Source organism: Equus przewalskii, chromosome 26 (assembly GCF_037783145.1).
Source record: "Equus przewalskii isolate Varuska chromosome 26, EquPr2, whole genome shotgun sequence".
NCBI classification, from domain to species: domain Eukaryota; kingdom Metazoa; phylum Chordata; class Mammalia; order Perissodactyla; family Equidae; genus Equus; species Equus przewalskii.
In genome coordinates this window covers 36,115,921-36,138,312 of record NC_091856.1, presented here as the reverse complement: position 1 = coordinate 36,138,312, position 22,392 = coordinate 36,115,921, and the positions used below count along the sequence as shown (strand labels likewise).

Genomic DNA, 22,392 nt, shown 5'->3' with positions numbered 1-22,392 from the left:
AAGTTTTTGAACTTATGTGCATAGACTTGTTCACAGTATTCTCTTATTAGCCTATTAATGTCTGTGGGGTCTGTAGTGATAGCTTTTCTTTCATTCCTGATATTGGTCATTTTTATTTTCTTTCTTTATCCCTGATCATTTTCCTTGCTCTGAAGTCTACTTTGTCTGATATTAATTTAGCCACTCCAGCCTCCTTGATCAGTGTTTGTATAGTATATCATTTTCTATGCTTTGGTTTTTCACCCATCTATATCATAGTTGAAGGAAGTTTGTTACAGACAGCCTATGGTTGGGTTATGGATTTTAATCCATTTTGACATTTTATTTTATTTTTGTGGTGTGTTTAGACCATTTATGTTTTATTTTATTTTATTGTGTAGAGAACACTTAACATGATATCTACCCTCTTAACAAATTTTTAAGTGTACAATACATTATTGTTGACTATAGGGAAGCCATTTACATTTAATGTAATTATTGATATGTTTGGATTGGGGTCTACCCTTTTATTATTTATTTTCTATTTGTCTTCTGGTTTTTTTTCTTCCTCCATTTCTCTTCTCATGCCTTTTAAACAATTATCTGAATACCTTTTAGTTTTCCATTTTAATTTACCAATTGGGTTTTTTGCCTGTGTGTTTTGTGTGCATAGTTTTTTAGTAGATTATCTAGGGATTAAAATAATCATATTTCTAACATTACTTCACAGTCTACATCAAAGTAATATTTCCCACTTCAAGTGGAATGTGGAAACCTCACCAGCATGTTGACCCCTTTTACCCTCCTGCCTTTCTGTTGTGGTTGTCTATGTATTTAGATCTAAATACACTGAAAATCCCACTAGACAATGTAATATTTTTCTTTCAACCATCATGCATATTTTTTAAAACTTAAAAGGAAAAGAATAGTCTGTTTACCTAGATATTTACAATTTCTGTTGCTCTTCATTCCTGACATTCCAAATTTCCCTCTTGCTTCATATCCCTCTCGCCCAAGAACTTCTTTAGGGCAGGTCTGCTGGTCATGAATTCTTTGTTTTCCTGCGTCTGAGAATGCGTCTATCCTTCCTGAAGGGTATTTTGGCTGGGTTGACAGTTCTTTTCTTCCAGTGCTTTTAAAATGTCGTTCCACTCCCTTCTGGCCTCCATAGTTTCCAATGAGAAATCTGCTGTCATTCCATATTTTCCCCAATATTTTTTGATAAAGCTTGTTTCTCACCTCTCTCCAGACTTTTTCTCTGTCTTTAATATTTGTCAGTTTGACTATGATGTGAATTAGAGTGGAATTTCTTTAAGTTTAATCTGCTTGAGGTTCACTCAGCTTCTTGAAACTGTAGGTAGGTTTGTGTCTTTTGCCAGATTTGGGGAGTTTTCAGCCGTTTTTTCTTTGAATACTTTTTAAGCTCTGTCCCCTCTCTCCTCTCCTTCCAGGCCTCCAGTGTCATGACTTTTTGATCTTTCGTTATAGTCTCAAGGTCCCTGAGGTTCTGTTCCTTTTTTAAAAAAAAAATTCAGTCCATTTTCTCTCTGTTGTTCAGAATGGGCAATTTCTACTGCTCTATTTTCCAGCCCATTATTCTTTCTTCTCTCCTCTCCATTCTGATGTTGAGTCTGAGCCCATCCTTTGAGATTTTTTGGTTTCAGTATTTCACAGTTTTGAAATTTCCATTTGGTTCTTCTTTATATAGTCTCCTTCTTTGCTGAGACTTTCAATTCTTTCACTTGCTTTGAGTGTGTTCACAATTGCTCACTAAAGCCTTTTTATGATTTACAATCTTTATCAAAGAATTCTACGATCTCTGTCACTTCAGCATCAGCATCTATCAATTGTCTTTTTTCATTCAGTCTGAGATCTTCCTGGCTCTAGGTATGACCAGTGATTTTTCATTGGAACCTGGACATTTTGGGTATTACATTATGAGGCTCTGGATCTTATTTGAACTTGTTTTAGCTGGTTTCCCCTGACACTGCTCCAGCAAGGGAAGGGGGTGAGGGGTACCATGTCATTGTTGCTGAGAAGTGGGGGTGGAAGTGCAGCCCCCTCTGAAGGAGGTGCTCCTGTGTTGGTGGGTAGGAGTTCCAGCTCCCCAGTGAGTCTCCACTGACACCTCCCTGGTTGGGAGGGGTAAGAGTACCTCCTTACTGTGCTCACATGGCCTCCAGGGCACTGCAGCAGTGGGGGCGGGGGGGATTACCACCCACCAGGGATGAAATTCCTGGGCCCCTGCCTGTCCTTCTTTGACACCACCCTGGCAGCATGTGTGACAGGGTGAGGTGCCCCAGTAGAGCCTGGCGAGGGTGGAAGTCAGCTCCCCGGCTGCCCTTTGCCGACCTGGGTGGGTGGTGCCACAGTTTTCTGTGGTGTGGGCTGTAGAGGAGCAGGTGTTGTCTACCAGTTTTCTGTCCTGCTAGGCTGCCCCTTTTCTGGTCCTTTGGCTCGAGAGAGCAGGCTTTTGTCGGGCTTTTGTGTCTGCGCCCAGTGTTCGTTTCCAGGTTGCTGGCTTTCCAACTACAATATAGGAGGAAAAAGGAAAACCCGGGGAACTCACCACCATGGCATTCCTGGGCCCTGGGCTCCCCAGCTGCCTTCTCTCCACTTTTCAGGGTCTCCTTACGTGTGTTTATATATAGTGTGCAGGGTTCTTAGTTGTTCTTAGACGAAGGAATAGAGAGGAGGATGTCTCTACTCCATCTTCCCAGAAGCAGAAGTCATTTAAATTTTATGAATCCCACCCAGCAGCCCTCCAAAATGGTTGCTTGTTCATCTTGAACTAGGGAAGGAATACCTCGAACTTGCTTTAGAAAGATAAATGTAGAAATGGGCTGAGGACTTACTCACATCCCAGTGCCTGCAGGTTGTAGTCAATCAATGTTGGATGGATGGCTGGATGGATGGACAGATTAGAGAAAAGGCTATCAGGAGGCCAGTGCACATCTAGGTGAGACATCCCAGCATTGGTGATGGCCGTGATACAAATAGCAATTACTGACCTCTTCCAATTTGCCAGGCACCATGGTAAACATTTCTCCCACGTGATCTCATTTAATCCACACACAAGGTATCATCCCTGTTTGAGAGAAGAGGAAACCACGGGCAGAGAGAGATGGTGCTGAGCTGGGAACCAAGCCCAGAGACCCCTGGCTTGTGGACCCAAGATATCCCCACTGTTGTGTCCCACTCAGCTGCCCAGCAGGGCTGGTTGAAGCTTTGAGAAGGAATTTCCAAGGAAAAGGAGATGCCAAAGTCAGATCATCCTGCTGATGATCAGAGGTTTTCCTGCCCAAGGAAATTGCGGGTTCTAGCATGTTCCAGAATCTTCTGCTCAAGATGGAGATCCAGGCTGCGGTAGATTCATGCATTCAATAAGTATCAATCAAGTGCTTGATCCGTGCGGAGCCCCGTGCCAGGTGCTGGGGATACACTGTAAGCAACGGGACAAACGCCGTCTTTGCCCCAGGGATGTCAGAGGGTCTGAAGTCATATTCCACCACCCTGGGCCTGATGCCCGCCAGATGCCCTGCCCCACGCTCAGCCCTTCTGTCCTAAAGATTCTGTAAGAAGCAACAAACATCGGCAGTGGGCAGCCAGGCCACGGGAAGGAAAGCAAGCCGGGGGGAGTAAGCCCAGGGTTTGCAGGACGCTCAGCTCTGGCTGCAGTTCTGGGTCGGGGGGAGAAAGCCCACCCAGTCTGTGTGTTTGTGGGGTAGACTCATACCATTTGCACAAACTCAGCTGCCAACCAAGCCAGGCAGCCAGGTTTCCGGGGGGTCCTCAGGCCCGCCTGCAGGTCCTCTCTGCCTCAGTTTCCCCAACTATTGATAAACAAGTGCACACATTCCTCCCTCTTTTCCCCTCTTTCCTCCATTCTCCGTGGCACAGTGAAGATAGAGGCAGCACTACCTCTAACACCTGAGGCTCCAGAGTCTTCCATTCATTTCCAGGGAGTCAGCATCTTACCTCGTGCTAATCCAGGATTCCCCCTGTGTGTTGACATCCCAGGTGCTGAGGCTTGGTCTCCTGAAGGAGCGCAGATCACCAGCCTGCCTTGCGTGTGGCTTCACTAGCCAGCCCCTGCTCCCTACTCTGGCGGCTGCTGCGCCCGCAGGCCAGTGCTGCCAGGGGCAGGGGTGCAGGTTGCCATGGTGATGCCCATCCACCAGCATTGCCTTCCCGCATCCAGGCCATTCAGGCACACCTGTGTGCAGGTCCCCTCCACCTCCACGTCCAAGGAGCCCTCTGTGGAATGAGAGAGGGTTCTGGAAAGGTGCTTTGTACACTGCCAGGAGCCCCGTGGTTGCTGAGGGGATCGTGATGGTGGCTGGCTCCAAAGAGTCAGTGTAGACCTGAGATTTACCGTCGCCATCTACCTCGAGGGGCTCCAAACTTTGCCGACTTCCTCTTTCGTAGACCTCCCCACTGTCCTAATTACATAGTTATTGCTGGGATTATAGTTTTAGGTCTGTTTGCCCCGCTCGAGTGCGTGTCCTGTGAGGGCAGGAGCCTGTCGTGTTCTCCAGAACCCCCCGAGCCGGGGACAGCCCTGGAGACAGAGCAGCGGCTTGACGCACTGCTTCATGAATGCCGACTGTATCCCTGGTGCCCTTAGAGCAGCAGGTATACAGCAGGTGCTTAATAAAGACCCACCAAAAGTTTAAGTTAACCAGCTGGAGAGTTGGTGTGACAGCTTTTGATCCAAGCCTGGAGCATCTTGTAGTGCCGGAAAGCAAGGAAGTTGCTCAAAAAACAGAAGGATGGGGGCATGTCACAGGGACACTGGAAGTCGCCAATGGCCAAAGCTGGAGCAACTTGAGCAAAAAAAATAAATAACATAGTATTGGATTATGACCCAAAGTATGAAACAGAGATGCATGAGTCCACGCTGATAAAAAGAAGTGATTGAATAAATCCTTCCTCACAGAAGAATCCCAAACCATATATGTAGTTACCACCCCCTCCCGGGAGCCCACCTCCAGGAGGGTGGAGCCTGCTCCAGGACTCACAACACAGCCGCAGGTGGCTGTGAAGGTGCCGTGACCTACGATGCTTCTGGACAGCATCTCTCAGCTTCTGTGGGCTTCTTCCCAAAACCCATAGCCCAGGCTCATCTTCAGAAAACACCAGACAACCCCCAATTGGAGGACATTCTTCAAAATACCTCGCCAGTGCTTCTCCAGACCGTCTGGGTCATGAGAAACAAGGAAAGATTGAAAAACTGTCGCAGATGAGAGGAGACTAACAGCTGAAAGCCAAGTGGCCGGACACGCTGGCGACATCAGGATACAGCCTGCACCAAGGTCGCTCTCTTAGTTGCGGGATGCATGTGCTGATGTGGGAACCGTGGGGAGCCCAGGAGAAGGGTCTGCGGGAACTCTCTGCGCTGTCTGAAACTCTTCTATAAATCTAAAATCTAAAAATTTAATCCCCAAATTAAAAGTTATTTAAAAAAAGAATGAGGGGTCCACCCAGTGGCAGTGTGGTTTAAGTTTGCGTGTTCTCCTTCAGTGGCCCGGGGTTCAGCGGTTCGGATCCAGGGCACAGACCTATGCACTGCTTATTGAGCCATGCCGTGGCAGTGTCCCACATACAAAATAGAATATGGACACAGATGTTAGCTCAGGGCCACTCTTCCTCAGCAAAAGGAGGAGGATTGGCTGTGGATGTTGGCTCAGGGTGAATCTTCCTCACCCCCCCAAAAAAAAGTGGGGCATGACCCTTGTCTGATCTGGAGAGCATGTGGGGGGCCTTGGCTTGGTGCAGTGTGGTGGTGCTCCAGAGGAGAGGCAGGTGGCCGTCCTTCTCTGTTTCTTTGTCTGCCACAGGTGGCGTTGCTGCCCTGGATGGCCCTGGGCACCCTCCATGGTGTGACCCCAGCCCTGCAAAGCTCTGGGGGTCATCATGATTGTGCACTGTGTCCACGCCCTGCTCTGCTCTCTGCCCTGTTTCCTGACCTGGAGTCCCTGCACCCCGACTGCCTCTCTGGACCCCTGATGTTGTGTGCAGAACTTTGCATATATGGGCGCGAGGCAGGACAGGCTCATGGTTAAGCCCTTGGGCGTCAGCCAATCCTGGCTCTGGCAACTGCTGACGGAGATGTCCTCTTAGCCCCAGTTTCCTTATCTATAAGGCAGGTCACTAACAGCTCCCGCCGCAGGGGTTTCGGATGCAGTGGTCTGGGGATGGTGCAGGGCTGGAGCAGGGCAGTGCATCGTGGGGGGCGCTCTGGTCCTGCGTGTAATGTGCTTCAGGAAGGGCACCCAGCTGGGAAGAGGAAGGAGCCCCAGGAAGGAGGGGCGGGTGTGAGGCCCCGCCTCCCCATTCACCTCCCTCCCCCCACAGCTCCTTTCTCCTCTGTCCCAAGGCTTTTAGGAAGACGACTCCTCCAGTGCACCCCGCACCATCTCCTCCCCTTGCTCACTGCAGAGCAGGTTCCACTGGGCATCACTCCCCCGCCCCCCAGGTGCAGAGGCACATGCTGGGGACGCAGCGGCCTTGAACCGTGATCTCCTCTCCTCCTTAGGGAAAGGTATGGATCTAGGGTTTGGTCCAGACTTAAAGCATCGATTCAAAGAATTTTAAAAATCTTCTTTCTAAAATGAGCAGCTATTCCAATGAAGGCAGCCACACACCGAGTCCCACCTGGTGACATTGTTTGCCCCTGGTGCCCCCGCTTCGCTGCTTGGCAGACGCTGTGTGTGGAGCCCGGGCCAGCACTCACACCCCGCAAGCTGAGGGCATACCCAACCAACCAGTTCAAACCTCCTCTGTCGAACCATCCGTGCCAAGCACGGGGGGAGGTACAGGTGGACTAGCAGCCACAGAGCCACAGCCCTGGGGTGCAACACAGCCACACGGTTGTGCTCCACAGTGGAGCCGAGTCCTGAGACTGGTGGGGTGCGAGGTGGATGTGGGAGCTGCGAAGAGTGGGGTATGCTCAGCACAGACTCCTCCAGGGGACACAGGGAAGGCAGGCAGCAGGAGCCAGGGAGAGCAAGGAGGACAGCAGGAAGAGTGTTCCCAGCACAGAGGACAGCTTCTGCAAAGGCCCTGTGGCAGGAAGGAGCTTGGGAGTGAGACAGCCAGCATGGCCAGACGTGGTGGGCAGTCAGGTGGGTGGGCTAGAGCGTGTGGGAGCTACAGGCCCTGGGCTGGGGACACTGTACAACCCTGATGGTCTGTCGGTAACAATAATGTGTTCCCTCCAGCCTGGGGAAGTGGGAGGTCGCTGTGGTTGTACAGGAGAAGAGGAGTGCATGTACTGGAGTGATGCTTAGGAGGTAGAATCCACAAGACTTGGAGGCCAACTGGGTGTGGAGAGTGGGGTGGTGGGAGTCAAGGGTGACAGCAGCTCCTAATGGGGCATTCGAGGGACGAGGAGCCATGCCCAAGGCAGGGAGCCCCAGCATGCCCTGCATCTGCCACCTCCAGGACTCCCACAGCTGTCAGGCCTAACGCCTGTTGCTCGGTCCTCCCAGGGCAGTGGCTGGGGCCCTCCTGGCCTTGTGGCCCCATCTCACTCATTCATCCATCTCGTTCCTCACAGGCACCTTCTCATATATCCCCTGGAACCCCTGTGATGTAGGTTCTGTTATCATCTCCACTTCACAGGTGAGAAGACTGAGGCTCAGAGAGGTTTAGCAACTGGCTGAAGGTCACACGACAAGGGGGCACTTAGGATTTGAACCCAGATCTGTGTGACACCAAAACTCACACCCTCCTCAGTTGTATGAACTGCCTTTCAATAGCCAATGTCTGGGGAACGCCGTTCCGAGCCCTGGCTGACCTCCCCAGGCAGCCTGCAGTGTGTGTGTGTGTGATGGAGAACGACTTATTTTCTCGTGTCCTTTCAATGGCTTGGAAGTTACCCTTTCCATTGCTATTATCTTAGCGATCACCCCTAACATTTTAAAGGCATGCCTCCTTGATGACAAAAGTGGCTCTCGGTCCCCCTGAGCGTGGAGAAGTCAGGATGCCCCGCTCGCCTCCCCGCCCCCGTCTCTCTTGTTAGATCAGTGGGGGTTCCTGTCAGTTGGAGGGTAGAAGCCCAAATCGACACCCGGTAAACAGAACCACACTGTATTTCCCTCCCGTGGAAACAAGGTCCAGGGGCCATGCCAGGGCTGGTGGGGTGGGGGGTCCCCCTCTCCTGCAGAGGGCAGAGCAAGCGCAACGGGTGGCTTCTAGTCACGTCAAGATGGCGGCCACCTGGGCCATTCCGGCAGCTGGAGGGCCCCTCTCCGGGTCTACTCCTGTCCCGCCGACCGCGCCCAGCGCCAGGGAGGCTGGGAAACGTCTTCACGTGGGGAGACCTCGCGCCCAGCATCTGGGGGGTTCAGTGCCTGAGGCAGGGGGAGCCTGGGCCGTGGGGTCAGCCCGCGTCTCTCCCCGCCGTCTCCCGTGCTTTTAGTCCCTGCTCGTCTGCGGTGACCCACAAGTTCTCCGACGTCCTCGCTCCTCATTCCTTCTCGTGGCCCTCAGTCCTTCGGGCTCAATGTCCTTCCGTGGAAGTGTACATTTTAGTGGTCCTGAGCGAGGGCTGCTCGTGCTAAGGGCTCCCAGGTTCGTCTGAACGAGCCTTTCTTTTGCCCTTGTCCCCGAGCCATAGGGAATTCGAGGCTGACAGCCTCTCTCTGAGCCTCCTTACCCAATGTCTTCCCTCACTGAGCCCTGCTGCTCTTCTCTCATTCCCTGAAGGTGACTGCTTTCCCTTCCATTGGTTGTTGTCTCTTTTATTTAACTTCTCTCCAGCCCTCCTCCTCCTCCTCATGAAAACCAGCTTCTCCAGGGCCCCATTGCTCCCGACGAGCCCCGCCCCAACCCAGAGGCATCTCCCAAGGGGGAAACCATCCCCTCCCCTTCCTGCATTCTCCCCGTCAACCAGCCAGCAAAAAGAGGGTTAGGTGGTAGCTTTCAAACATTCTTATCATTGAGGGAAAAATCACATAACATAAAATTCACCGTCTTAACCATTTTACAGTGCACAATTCAGTGACTTCCAGGACGTGCACGATGTTGGTGAACCATTGCCACTACCTAACTCCAGCACATTTTTATCGCCCCCAAAAGAAACTTCATACCCATTAAGCAGTCACTCCCCACACCCCCTCCCACCAGCCCCTGACAACCAGCCATCTGCTTCTGACTCTACGGACTTGCCTACCATGGATATTTCATATACATGGAACCATGTACCATGTCATCTTTTGTTTCTGACCTCTTTCACTCAGCACACTATCTTCCAAGTTCATCCATGTTGTAGCATGTACTAGTGTTTCATTCCTTTTTACGGCTGAATAATAGTCCATTGTATGGACATACCGTCTTTTATTTATCATTCCTCACTTGATGGACATTTGGGTTGTTTCCACTTGTTGGCTATTATGAATAATACTCATGAACATCTGTGTACAGTCTTTGGAGCACTTGTTTTCACTTGTCATGGGCGCATAGCTAGAGCAGGATTGCTGGGTCATATGGTAATTCTACGTTTAACTTCTTCAGGAACGGCCAAACTGTTTTCCAAAGGGACTGCTCCATTTTACATTCCCACTAGCAGTGTATTGGAACCCACTAGGGATCCAGTTTCTCCACATCCTTGCCAACACTAGTTATTTTCCTTTTTAAAAAAAATTATAAGGGCCAGCCTCATGGCCTAGTGGGTAAGTTTGGCACATGCCGCTTCAGTGGCCTGGGTTTACTGGTTCAGATCCCAGGCATGGACCTGTATCACTTGTCAGCCATGCTGGGGTGGCGACCCATGTATAAAATAGAGGAAGATTGGCAACAGATGTTAGCTCGGGGCTAATCTTCCTCAGCAAAAACAACAACCGAATATATGTATAGCCATCCTTCTGGGTGTGAAGTGACATCTCATTGTGGCTTCATTTTTACAACCTGATGACTAATGGTGTTGAGCATCTTTTCATGTGCTTATTGGCTATTTTTATATCTTCTTTGGAGATACCAAAAGTCTATTAAGTCTTATTAAGGTCTTAAGAATTAAGATCTATTGAAGGCCTTTGCCCATTTTTAAATTGGGTTGCTTGCCTTTGGCTGTTAAGTTGTAAGAGTTCTTTATATATTTTGGATACTAGACCCTTATGAAATATATGATTTGCAAATATTTTCTCCCATTCTGTGAGTTGTCTTTTCACTTTCTTGATAATGTCCTTCGATGCACATGAGTTTTTAATTTTGATGAAGACCAATTTATTGATTTTCTCTTATTGTTTGGGCTTTTGCCCTAAGATCTAAGAATTCATTGCCAAATCCAAGGTCCTGTAGATTTATCCTCATGTGTTCTTCTGAGAGTTTTATAGTTTTAGCTCTTACCTTTAGGTCTTTGATCCGTTTTGAGTTAGTTTTTGTATACGGTGTGAGGTAGGGGTCCACTTTGATTCTTTTGCATGTGGGTATCCAGTCATGCAAGCACCATTAGTTGGAAAGATTATTCTTTCTATACATGTCCGTGTCCACATTTTCCCTTCTTATAAGCACATTCATCATATTGGATAAGGGCTTACCCTAATGACCTCATTTTAACTGAATTACCTCTTTAAAGGCCCTACTTTGAAAACAGTCACATTTTGAGGTAATGGCAGTTATGACGTCAACAGATGAATTTTGGGGGGACACAATTCAGCCCATAATGTGATCATGTGGTTTTTTCCCTTCATCCTTCTAATGTGGTGTATCACACTAATTGATTTTCATATGTTGAACCACTCTTTCATGCCTGGAATAAATCTCATTGGCCATGCTATATAATCCTTTTAATATGCCATTTGATAGCATTTTTGTCGAGAGTCTTTGTGCCTATATCCAGAAGGGATGCTGGTCTGTAGTTTTCCTGTGGTATCTTTGTCTGGCTTTGGTATGCAGGCAACAATGGCCTCATAAATTATAAGGAAGTGTTCCCCCCCCTCCATTTTTTCAGAAGAATTGGGGTTAGTTCTTCTTTAAATGTTTGATAGCATTCACTGGTGAAGCATTTGGCTTTACTTTCTTGGAAGTTTTTGATTAGAAATCAGAGTCAATCTCTTTGCTCATTATAGGTTTATTCAGGTTTTGTGTTTCTTCTCAGGTCAGTTTGGTAGTTTGTGTGTTCCTAGGGATTTGTCCATCTCATCTAGGTTATCTAATTTGTTGGCATACAATCGTGCATAGTTTTCTCTTACCATCCTGTTTATTTCTGTAAGGTTACGTGCACCCCACTTACGTAACACCCCACTTTCATTCCTGATTCTAGTAATATGAATCTTCTCTCTTTCGTCGTAGGTCAATCTAGCTAAAGGCTTGTCAGTTTTGTTGACTTTTTTTTTTCAAAAAACTAACTTTTAGTTTCTGTTGATTCTATTGTTTTTCTATTTTTATTTCATTTATCTCCACTCTAATCTTTATTACTTCCTTCCTTTTGCTTGCTTTGAGTTTAATTTGTTCCTTCAGGTGGAAGTTTAGGTTATTGATTTGAGATAGTTCCTCCTTTTTCTTTTGTTTTTTTAGTGAGAAGACTATTCCTGAGCTAACATCTGTACCAGTCTTCCTCTATTTTGCATGTGGGATGCCACCACAGCGTGGCTTGATGAGTGGTGTCTAGGTCTGCGAATCCAGAGGTCTGAACCTGTGAACCCCGGGCCACTGAAGCAGAGAGTGCAAACTTAACCACTATACCACCAGCCCAGCCCCAAGATATTTCTTCTTTAATACAGGCATTTACAGCTATAAACTTCTCTCTGAGCACTGCTTTTGCCACACCCCCAAAATTTTGGTAAATTTGGATTTTTTTATTTGTCTAGTATTTTCTAATTTCCCTTGTGATTTCTTCTTTGATCCATTGATTGTTTAAGAGCATGTTGTCTAATTTCCACAGATTTGTGAATTTTCAAATTTTCTTTCCGGTATTGATTTCTCGCTTCATCCACTGTAGTCAGAGGAGATACTTTGTATGATTGTCACCCTTTAAAATTATTGAGATTTGTTTTCTGGTCTAACATATGGTCTGTCCTGGAGAATGTTCCATGTGCACTTGAGAAGAATATGTATTCTGTCATTGTTGGGTAGAGTGATCTTTGCATGTCTTTTAGATCTACTTGGTTTATAGTGTTAACGAAGCCATCTGTTACCTTGCTGGTCTTCTGTCTAGTTGTTCAGTCCATTATTGAAAGCGAGGTGTTAAAGTTGCCAACTATTAGTGTTGAAATGTTATTTCTCCCTTCGATTCTGTTAGTTTTTGCTTCAGATGTTTTGGGGCTCTGTTTTTATGTACACACATGTTTATTATTGTTATATGTTCTTGATGCATTGAGCCCTTTGTTATGATATAATGTGTTTCTTTGTCTCTTGTAACGATTTTTGTCTTAAGTCTATTGTGGTTGATGTTAGCATAGCCACTCTAGCTATCTTTTGGCTACTGTTTAAATGGAATATCCTTTTCTATTCTTTTGCTTTTAACTTATTTGTTTCCTTGGTTCTAAAGTGAGTCTCTTGCAGACAGCATACAGTTAGATTGTGTTGTTTTCTTTTATCCATTCTGTCAACCGCTGCCTTTTAATTGGGTAATTTAATCCATTTACATTTAATGTAATTGCTTATACAGAAGCTCTTACTTCTGCCATTTTACCATTTGTTTTCTATATGTCTTATACCTTTTCTGTGCCCCAGGTCTCCCAGTACTGTCTTTTTTGTTGTTGTTTTTAGATAGATATTTGCTACTGTACCATTTTCTCCTCTTTCACTATATATTTTTTAGTTATTTTCTTATTGGTTGCCCTGGGGATTACAATTAACATCTTAATTTATAATAAACTACTTTGGACTAGTTTCAATAGTATACAAAAATTTTGTTCCTGTATTGGGGCATTCCTCCCTCATGTTGTTATTGTTACAAATTACATCTTTATATATTGTATGCCTATTCACATAGATTTATAATTATTGTTCTACGTAGTTGTCTTTTAAATCATTTAGGAGAAAAAGAGGTGTTGCTAACCAAAAATATATTAATGCTGACTTTTATATTTACCTTCATTGTTGTTTTTTATTTCTTCACATGGATTTGAGTTACTGTCTAATGTCCATTCATTTCACCTGGAAGGACTCCATTTAGCATTTCATAAAGGTCAGATCCACTAGCAACAAACTCTCTCAGTTTTTTTCTTAAATCTGGGAATGTCTTGATTTCTCCTTCTTTTTTAAAAGATCGTTTTGCCAGATACAGAATTCTTGGTTGACAGGCTTTTTTTCTTTTAGCACTTCACATATGTCGTCCTGCTGCTTTCTGTCCTCCGTGGTTTCTGATGACAAATAAGATGTTATCTTATTGAGGACCCTTGTACCTGATGGGCCACTTCTCTCCTTCTGCTTTCAGGAGTCTCTCTTCATCTTCGTCTGTCAACATTTTGATTATAACATAGAGAGCTCTTTGAGTTTATCCCACCTTGGGTAAACTTTTTGAGCTTCTTGGATATGCAGACTCATGTCTTTAATCAAATTTGGGAAGTTTGGGGCCATTATTTCTTAAAATATTCTTACTTCCTATCCTCTCTCTCCTCTTCTCCTGTGACTCCCATTGTACATATATTGGTTTTCTTGCTGGTGTCCCACAGGTCTCAGGCTCTGTTCACTTTTCTTTATTCTTTTTGCTTTGTGTTCCTCAGATTGGAAATTCTCAATGGACTTATCTTCAAGTTCTCTGATTGTTTCTTCTGCTTGCTCAAATGTGCTCTGGAACCCCTCTAGTGAATTTCTTATTTCATTTATTGTTCTTTTCCACTCCATAATTTCTGTTTGGTTCCTCTTTATAATTTCTCTCTCTTTATTGCTATTCTCTATTTGGTGAGACATCATGCTCATGTTCCTTTAGTTATTTGTACGTAGTTTCCTTTGCTTTTTGAGCATATTAACAGAATTGATTTAAAGCCTTTGTCTAGTAAGTCCAATGTTTGGGCTTCCTAGGAGAGACTTTCTATTTTTTTTTCCCGTGTATAGGCCATGCATTCTTGTTTCTTTGCATGCCTCATAATTTTTTGTCAACAACTGGACATCTTTATAATGTGGCAACTCTGGAAATCAGATTCTCCCCACTCCCAAGGTTTGTGGATGCTGCATCTATGTGTGGTTGCTGTTGTTTGTTTGGTGACTTTTCTGAACTAATTTTGTAAAGAAGGTATTCTCTGTTGTGTGTGGCCCCTGAAGTGTCTCTTTCATTAGCTTAGTGGTCATCTGGTGATTCAACAGAGATTTCGTTAAACACTGAGATTAAACCACCTTTTTCTTGACTGTTTCCCGGTTTATGTAAACCTTCGACTAGTTCCCAGAGTTCAGATAAAGTTTATTCTGACAGTTTCTGCCAGTTTATTTGCCGTTTCTGTGAAGTTACAGACCCTTGGAGTTCTCTACTCTGCTTTACTGACATCACCTCAGCCAATTGCTTTTCAGATCGCTTTGTCTTTGATGTTTTTTCAGTTTCTCTGTGATACATTTAGATGTGGACTTACTCTTGCTCATCCTACTGTGATTTGTGCTTCCTGAATCCAAGGACTCATTTCTTCTGTCTATAGTCATGTGCCATGTAACAACGTTTCAGTCGATGACAGAACACATATACAATGGTGGTCCCATAAGCTTAGTACCATAGGGCCCAGGTGTGTAGTAGGCTATATCATCCAGATTTGTGTAAGTACGCTCTATGATGTTTGCACAACAAAGTTGCCTAATGACACATCTCAGAATGTATCCCTGCTGTTAAGTGATGCATGACTGTATTTTGTTAAGAACAGTATTTCTTTTCCCTCTTTTTAGATTAGCCCTGAGCTCACATCTGTGCCACTCTTCCTCTGTTTTCTGTGTGGGACACCTCCACGGCATGCCTGATGAGTGGAGTGGGTCCTCACTGGGATCCAAACCCGTGAACCTGGGCCGCCAAAGTGGAGTGTGTGGAACTTTAACCACTTGGCCACAGGGCCGGCCCCTTCTCCCTCTTTTCTTAATTCTATCTGTCTGGAGTTCCTCTTAGAAAGATGATCTAACACCTCTTCTTTGTTTCTTGACTGAATTTTCCAATTTTTATATTGTACATCTCTGTTTCTCTATGCTTCATCCTGATTGATTTCCTCCGATCTATCTTTTGGGGAACTAATTCTCTCTCCAACTTTATCTAATATGCTATTTATCCCCTCCTCTGAGTTTTACATTTCTGTGTAGCCTATATTTTTGATTTCTAGAAGTTCCAGGATTTTTTTTTCAAAACTTCCATATTTTTTTATTAATCTTTTTAAAAAATATTATTTATTTCATGTCTTCAATCATTTTAAACACATTTATTTTACCGTCTTGGGGTTCTTTCTTGGAGGCAGGGGATATGGGAAGGGGACACAGACAGGACCACAATGTCACAGGACATCAGTGCAGAAAGTTTTCCCATGGGTGGCATCGTCTTTTAAGCCACCAGGGGCACCTAAACTTCGAGCAAGGATCCCAGGAGACCCAGAGACTGGAGCACTTCCCAGGCTATTCTCTCCATTAGATCACAATGCTTCTTCAAACAAAACTCAACTGTCCTTCATAGTAATACTTGTTTGCCATGGAAAAAACCACCGAATGCTCAAGAAGAAATATAAACTAAAGTCAGCCACAATCCCCGTTCCCGTATTTAGCAGCCATGGCCACACTAACCCTGCTCCCCGCCTCCCTTCCTGGCTTGATTCTTGTCCACAGCACTGAGCACCATCAGGCACACTGCCTATATTACTTATTTGTGATAGTCTGCGGGTCCCCAGGAGCATGTCGGCTCCACAACAGCTGGCACTGTGGCTTGTCCCCTGTTGTATCTGCCATGCCAGGAAGCAGGAGTGGAGGGCACTACACCCTCCATCAGTACCTCTAGAGGGAATGAATGAATGAATGAATGCACGTGCTATCTTATGAATGAGTACTTCCACCTCATTTGTCCTCACAGCAATCCTATGAGGCAAGTATTCATTATCCCCATTTTACAGATGTGTAGACTGAGACTCCAGGGGGCCACCACCTGTCTTCCCGCCCCGCCTCCTGCCTACCATCTTTCTGTGACCGTGTTTATGCAGCTGCAGCACAGCCCACTCTCTCTGTTTACCTGAGCCCCCAGGTCACACCCAAGACCTTTCCACTCTGCGCTTTTAAGGACTTTCCTATTCCTTTTGTGCAAATGACCTGCTACTTTGTGGGTAGAGAAAACAGGGAAGCGAGAAGCCTCGCCTCCAAGTTCCACCCCGTCACTGGGGGTCCCCACCCCTTTCTAAGAGAACCAATGAATGAACCTGGACCGGCGTTTGCTTCCTCACATACACACCTCATCTCCCCGATCAAAATGCGGGCTCCGGGAAGGTGTCTTGCAGGGGAAATGGGAACCCACACTTGGGTTCAAACCACCGTCCAGGCTAGTAATTTAACCTCCCTGTGCCTCCCTTGCCATCTGTAACGTGGGCATGATGACCCCTACCTCATAGAACCGTTCGGGGAGGCAGTGACATTGTGTGACGCTCTTGGCACGGTGCCTGGCCACTTAGTAAGTGGTCAGTCACTGCTTGGATAACTAGAAACCTCCGCTCCCACCCTCCAGGGCTTTCTGTAGCCCAGCCTTTGCTTGGCGGGGACAGAACTCCTTTTATTTTTTTGGTTCTGAAAGCTGATCGGTCTCCTGGGGAAGGACTGAAGACTCTCCATAGCTAAACTTTAAGAGACTTATGCATAAACTATAATGCGATAACATAACCGCTCCGTGCCCCAAGGGCATGGCGGGAGAAGACTGCATGAGGGAGGAGGAGGCGGCTGAGGCCCTGGGCCCCGTCCTGGCCTGAGAATGGCGTCAAGGTTCCGTGCAAGCTTTAATGCCCTGGCTCTAAGGCCCCCTTGGTGGGGCTCGCTTGGGGGGTGAGCAGAGCAGCTGCCTTTGCTGGCGGAGACCCGGCTGCACTGAGGTTTACAGATGCAGGCTGGAGGGCAGGACAGGTGACAGGAGAGAATATTTATTCATTCAGCAAATATTTATTGAGCACTCACAAGGTGCTAGACCTGCTGTAGGCCCTGGGGATATAGAGCCCTGTTCTCATGGAGCTGGAGGGAAGACAGCCACTAAACAGGCCCAGTAAGTTAGAGATCAGGGCAGCGAGGTGAGCCATGACCACAGTGCAGCCACATGCCTGGCCTTTTGCACAAGCCCCCTTTCCCCCCCGACAGCCGGGGGATCAGGTCCTATTTTTGTCCCCCTTTGACAGATGAGGAAACCTGGGCTGGGGAGATTAAGAGGCTCCACTCCGGGCACTCAGCAGGCCCTGGAGGCCCGACCTCAGTGGTGTTGAAACTCCAGGAACCGGAGCCCGGGAAGGGACGGGACAGTGGCTGCTGGCAGCGGGGACAGTCAGGGCCACCCCAAGTCTCTTCGCAAGGCAGCCCTGCTTCCCAAGAGGCCCCAGGGAGTGACCCCTGCACTAGGCCTGAGGAGGAGTTAGCCCAGGGGCTGCGAGGCACCAAGGGGAGTTTCTGTCACATTCCTTTTACAGGTTCTGCTTCCCCGACTTCCCCAGCCGCGGGGAAGGTCAGTTCGCTGAGCTGCGTGGGCCACGTGTGAGTGGGCGAGCAGGACCCCTGGGCCTGTGGAAGTGGGGGTGGGACTGGGTCTTCCCATCAGAGCCAGGGCCCCAAGGAGGGCCCAAGGTCCTGCCATACTGCAGGGACTTCTTGGGTCAGTGGGAGGCCCAAGGAGGGTCATCAGGGTCCTGGGCATTTGGTCAGCAGCCGTGGACAGCCTGGCGGGTCAGGGGCGGCTTTGGGGTGTGCTCCCTCCGGGCCCTGCAAAGTGGACAGCAGGCGGAGCGGCTCTTTGTTTTGGGCTCAGCGGGAGTGAGGCAGGGTCTTTTTAATAGTGAGGTGGCCCATCCTGGTGGCCAGAGTGCCTAGGATGTCCAAGGGGAGGAGACCCAGATGGCAGGAAGGGGAGGTAGCCTGGGAGGTGACTGAAATAGAAGACTGTAAACCGGGTAGCAAACCTGGGCTCTGGGGGGGCGGCATCCAGCACCACGTTTCTGAGGAATCAGTCTGCAGATTCTCACGTTCCACACTCGCCTTCCCCGACTTTCTCCCACTTGGTCAGCCAAAAAGGCAAAGGTCATCCCCAGCCAGAGCCTGGCCCCGGGATGTAACAGCGTCCTGGGCTCCCAGCAAAGGGATGGTGGCGAGGGTGGGGAAGGGTTTGGCCTCTCCTCTGAACTGTCCTTCCCTGAACCCAGGGCTTTGGCATCTGAGCTCTCTGACATATCGGCTCTGTGACCCAGGGCAAGTCACTCCACCTCCCAGAGCCTCAGTCACTTGAAAGCCTTAGACAGAACGCCCGTCCCCACTGCATGTGCAGCCGAATGGGCTCGGTGGAGCCGGCCCTCACTTGAATATTCTAGAGACATGTGCATTTCCAGCAGTAGAGCTCCTGCTTGAACTGTAATAAACCCAATGACCCCAGGGGCTTGAGGTGGGTCTAGCCCACACAAGGAAACTCGACCTTGCATTGGCAGGTTCAGCGAGCACCGAGGAAAACTTGTTTGTTTTGTTTTTGACGTTTTTATGGGAGTCTAACATACACAACGTGGGCCCACCTCCAAGTTACAGCCAGATAAAAATGTACTTATGTGTACACCCGAGGATTTGCCACCAAAACAAAGACCCGAAACGTGTCCACGAGCTGGGCCTTCAAAATACAGGAAAAGGGCCAGGAAGCCTTGTTTTTACCTTTGTGGCACACTCCTGGAACCTCAGGCTAGGGACCGTTGATCTCATTCCTGCCCCTCACTGGGCAGATGGGGAAACTGAGGCTGGGGCGAGGTCTCCAGGCAGAGCCGGGAACATCCCTTGCTCCTCGCCAGCTCTGGGAACTTGGAGCCCTCTCCCACAACAGCAAACTTGGACGCCCGGGCCTCCGCGCGCGGTGGGGCGGGAGGGAGGCGGAGGGCCGGAGGTGGTGGGTAGACGGGGGCGCGGCCGAGCGCGGCTCCTCCCCGGGCGGGGCCACCCCAGCGCGCGCGCCGACGCCCCGCCCCCGCCTCCCGCGCGCGCCCCCGCCACGCTAATTAGGCGCGCGGTTTGTTTACAAACACAGGCGCCGGGCAGGTGCGCGCCGCCCCGACGGAGCGCGGCCGGGGTTCGAGGGCGGCCTCCTCGGGCTCCGGGGTCTCCGGGCGGGCGGGCGCTGGCCGCGCTCCCGCCTTTTCCACGCCTCCCAGGGCCACCAGGAAATTCGCCCAGAGGCGCACGTCCCCTGCGCGGGAGGGAGGGAGGGCCGCGCGGGCCCGGGCTGGGGGCGGCCCCTCGGGGTACCCGCGTCGCCGCCGGGCGCCGCGCCCCGCCCCCGCGCGCCCCCCGGGCCGGGCCCGCTCGCGGCCGGGTCGGCGGGGCGGGCGGCGGGCGGGGGCGCGCGGGGCGGGGCGCGGCGCCGGCGGGGCCGGGACTTGTAGTCCGCGCGCCGCGGCCTCCCCTGGGCGGCCCCTGCGCGGGCCCGGCCGCGGACTACGACTCCCGCCAGGCGCCGCGGCGCAGCGCATGAGCCCTGCTCGGCTCCGGCGCGTCTATTATGCTGCCGGGGCCGGCGAGCCAAAGAGGAGCCGGCCGCGCGGGCCGGGAGGGGACGGCCGCCGGAGCCGCCGAGGCCAAGTACGCCTTTCTTTTGCTTCCTTGCGCTCGAGGGGCGGCGGGCGGCGCGGGCGGCGGCGGGCCTGGCGGGCCGGGGAGCGCGGCCCCGTGCGCCCCGCGCAGGCCGCCGCCGCGTCCGGGGAGCCGGGCGCCCGGGCTGCCGCCGCCGCCGCCTTTGTGCGCGGCCACGATGCAACAAAGCGCGGGGGCCGCCCGGGGTCGCGGCGGCTGGGCGGGCTCCCTCCCCTCCGCCCTCTGCCCGCGCTCTCTCTCGGCCGCCCGCGTCCCGGGCTCGGGGGCGTCGCCGCGGCCGGGGCGCGCAGCCCGGAGTTGGCACGGCCCGCGCGCCCCGCGCCAGCCGGCCTCCCTCGCGCCCTCCCTCACGGAAGGGATTTTTTTCCCCCTTTCCTCTGCCCGCCATCTTTCGAAGGGGGAAAATCGAGGAGGACGCGGAGGGGAAGGTGCGCGGCGGCGTCCCGGGCCGCGCCGTGCGCTCCGGCGCCACTTTACCCGCGCGCCCCCGCCCGTCCTGGCTCCTGGCCGCCGCGGGGGCTCGCGCTGGGGCCATCGCCGCGGCCGGGGCGGGGGGCGAGGCCGGGCCCGGGCCCCGGCCCTGCGCGGCCGCCCCAGGAGCCGGCGGCGTGGCGTGGGGGCCGCTTCCTCCCAGAGTTCGGGGCCCGGAGCTGACTTTGAGCCCCTTTGAGTTGTTGGGTCGTTGCAGCTAGGCCAGGAGGAGACCCAGTTCCCGTTTTGAAATCAGCCTGAAAAGCGCTTAATCCGGGCGAGGTCGAGTTGGAGCTGGCGGAGCGGGGGTGCTTCACCTCTTTCCCTCTCGGGTGGGCACTGGCGTGACAGCATGGCACAAGCCCACCCGGGGAGAAATGCTCACCACAAACTCGCACGTCCTCATGGCCCTACTGTACTGTACTGGGGACTCGAGGGACGTCGCCTGTCTCTCTCCACTGGTTGCTCCTACGGGGTCAGGGCCGGGCTGGAGGCCTTGCGAGGCGTCCTTCCCCTCGGGGCCCGGGGGCAGTTTTGGAAAGATGAAAGTGGACGCACAGAACGGGGTCTGCTAGAAAACCCACCTCGCTCGGGTCCCCTGTCCCTGTTGTGCGTTCCCTACGTTGGGCCGAGTCCCTGAATGTCCTGCGACACCTCGTTTTAGTTGAAAGCTTTCTCCCTATAAGTGCGTAACTGCTGTCCCTCCCCCTCGTTAGCTGGGTTCCTGACTGCAGAGGTAAGGGGGGGTATTTGCATCAGTGGGCTAACCAGGGCTGGAGGGGCGGGAGGAAGGCCAGCGAAGGAATCGCTCTGGCCCCTCCTCTTCATGCACCCCCGCCCCCCTAGTGAGGACGGAGAGGAAAGTTTCTTTTTACTCTGCTGTTTTGTAGGCTTTCTCTCTTACTTTTTCCTGTAAAATGGGGGTTGTTTTCCTTGGTTCATGGAGTAGCCCTGGGGAGACGCTGAAATCCACGCAAAGTTGTGGTTGTGGCATTTTCCCCGGGGAGTATTTGTGGCTTTCAAGGGGGTCAAGTAAAGGTCTGAACCCCTGCAAGGGTCAGTCCTCGGGTTAGGGACCTCCTTCCCCGGCCCTCCCTCCCGGCCCTTCCTTGGCAGCCCTGAATGCAGCCTCTCACTTGCAAATAAAGCTCTGTGTTTGCCCTTTTCTGTCTTGAGGCCTTGATGTGTGCTGGTGGTTACAGATCAGGAAGGATAGGGCACGCGGCGTTCCTGGACGGGCGGACTCCAGGTTGGGGCATTCTCTCTGACCTTTCTAGTAACCTCGGGGGGCCCGGTGCCTCGGCCGATGTCTGGAGACCCGCCCCGCAGCGGAGCAGCTCCTCAGAGGCTCAGATCCAGCCCCAGCCCTGCCACGGGGCATCCAGGGTGGAGGGATTGAAAACGCTTTCCCGGGCAGGCGCACAGTCGGGACCGCTCTGATTTTTGTTTTGTTTTTAGAGAGTAGAGTAATTGCTTTCCTTCGACAACAGCTCACACATGCTTCGGAAGTGAGCTTTGGATAAAGGACGGGATTTGTAAACACTCTGCTCCCGCCTTTGACTCAGGAGCAGTCACGGGCGGAAAGTGAAAGTGTGTGTGGGGCGGGGGGGAACACATAAAACAGTGAACCGCCCAGTTTGCTGCCGCGGCCGGAGGCTTCTTCCTGTGCCCTCTTCCTCCAGCTTGGTGAGTTGCCAGCTGCCGGAGCCCTGTGCCCGGCAAGTGCTGAGGTGCACAGCTACTTCCTGGTTCTCAGTGGCAGAGCTTTCCCTCGGGAACGCTGGCCCGCTGGCTGGCGGCCCCCAGAGTGGAGCAGTTGGTACAAACTAAAGGACGCCGCCTCAGTGCCTAGGCGTGGTGCCTGTCTGGCTTTCTGTCCACCACTGCTCGACCCTGTTGTCTGTTGGTCCATGGGGAGCTGGGGTTGGGTCAGGGGTGGGGGCCTGTGCAGAGCCACAGCCCACTGTCCCCAACGGCTGCTGCTGGGGACCTGCCTGAAGCTGCTCTTCAGGTCACTTGATTTTCGGGGCAGTTGAAGCGGCTGGGTCAGTATGGATCAGCGAATAGCCTGGTCTTCCCCTTTTGTCTCCCCCACTGATTGTTGGGCTGTAACCGATGAGACCCTGCAGGCAAACCCTCATACCTGGCATCTGCAGGCTGGTATCTAGTTGAAGTGTTCCTTGCTTTAAGAAGAGACTGCAGGGGTCAGCCCAGTGGTGTAGTGGTTAGGTTTGTGTG

At 50.7% G+C, this 22,392-nt stretch overlaps 2 protein-coding genes across 4 annotated transcripts in view; one reads left to right on the top strand and one right to left on the bottom strand.

The window, feature by feature from the left end:
• Positions 1-22,392, top strand: part of BRD3 (bromodomain containing 3) — a 68,672-nt gene that overhangs the window by 9,113 nt on the left and 37,167 nt on the right. For 2 of the 3 annotated variants that reach the window (XR_011533480.1, XM_070596005.1), the window contains exon 1: positions 19,443-19,671. The exons of the other annotated variant lie outside the window; for it this stretch is intronic. The gene's annotated coding sequence lies outside the window, so the exon portion shown is untranslated. Of the gene's footprint in view, positions 1-19,442; positions 19,672-22,392 lie in introns of those variants that run through there. 3 annotated transcript variants of the gene reach the window in all.
• LOC139079651 (skin secretory protein xP2-like) lies at positions 19,092-20,218 on the bottom strand. Its single transcript, XM_070595808.1, has 2 exons — positions 19,339-20,218; positions 19,092-19,279 (listed from the first exon to the last, which is right to left on the bottom strand). Exons 1-2 carry the CDS (start codon positions 20,216-20,218, stop codon positions 19,092-19,094), a joined length of 1,068 nt encoding a protein of 355 aa, XP_070451909.1.

Coding starts and splice junctions, on each gene's coding strand:
- LOC139079651 (XM_070595808.1), bottom strand. CDS start 20,218: ATGGCCCCAGCGCGAGCCCCCGCGGCGGCCAGGAGCCAGGACGGGCGG. Junction 19,280..19,338: donor GGCGCCCGGCGGCGACGCGG/GTACCCCGAGGG, acceptor CCTCCCGCGCAG/GGGACGTGCGCCTCTGGGCG.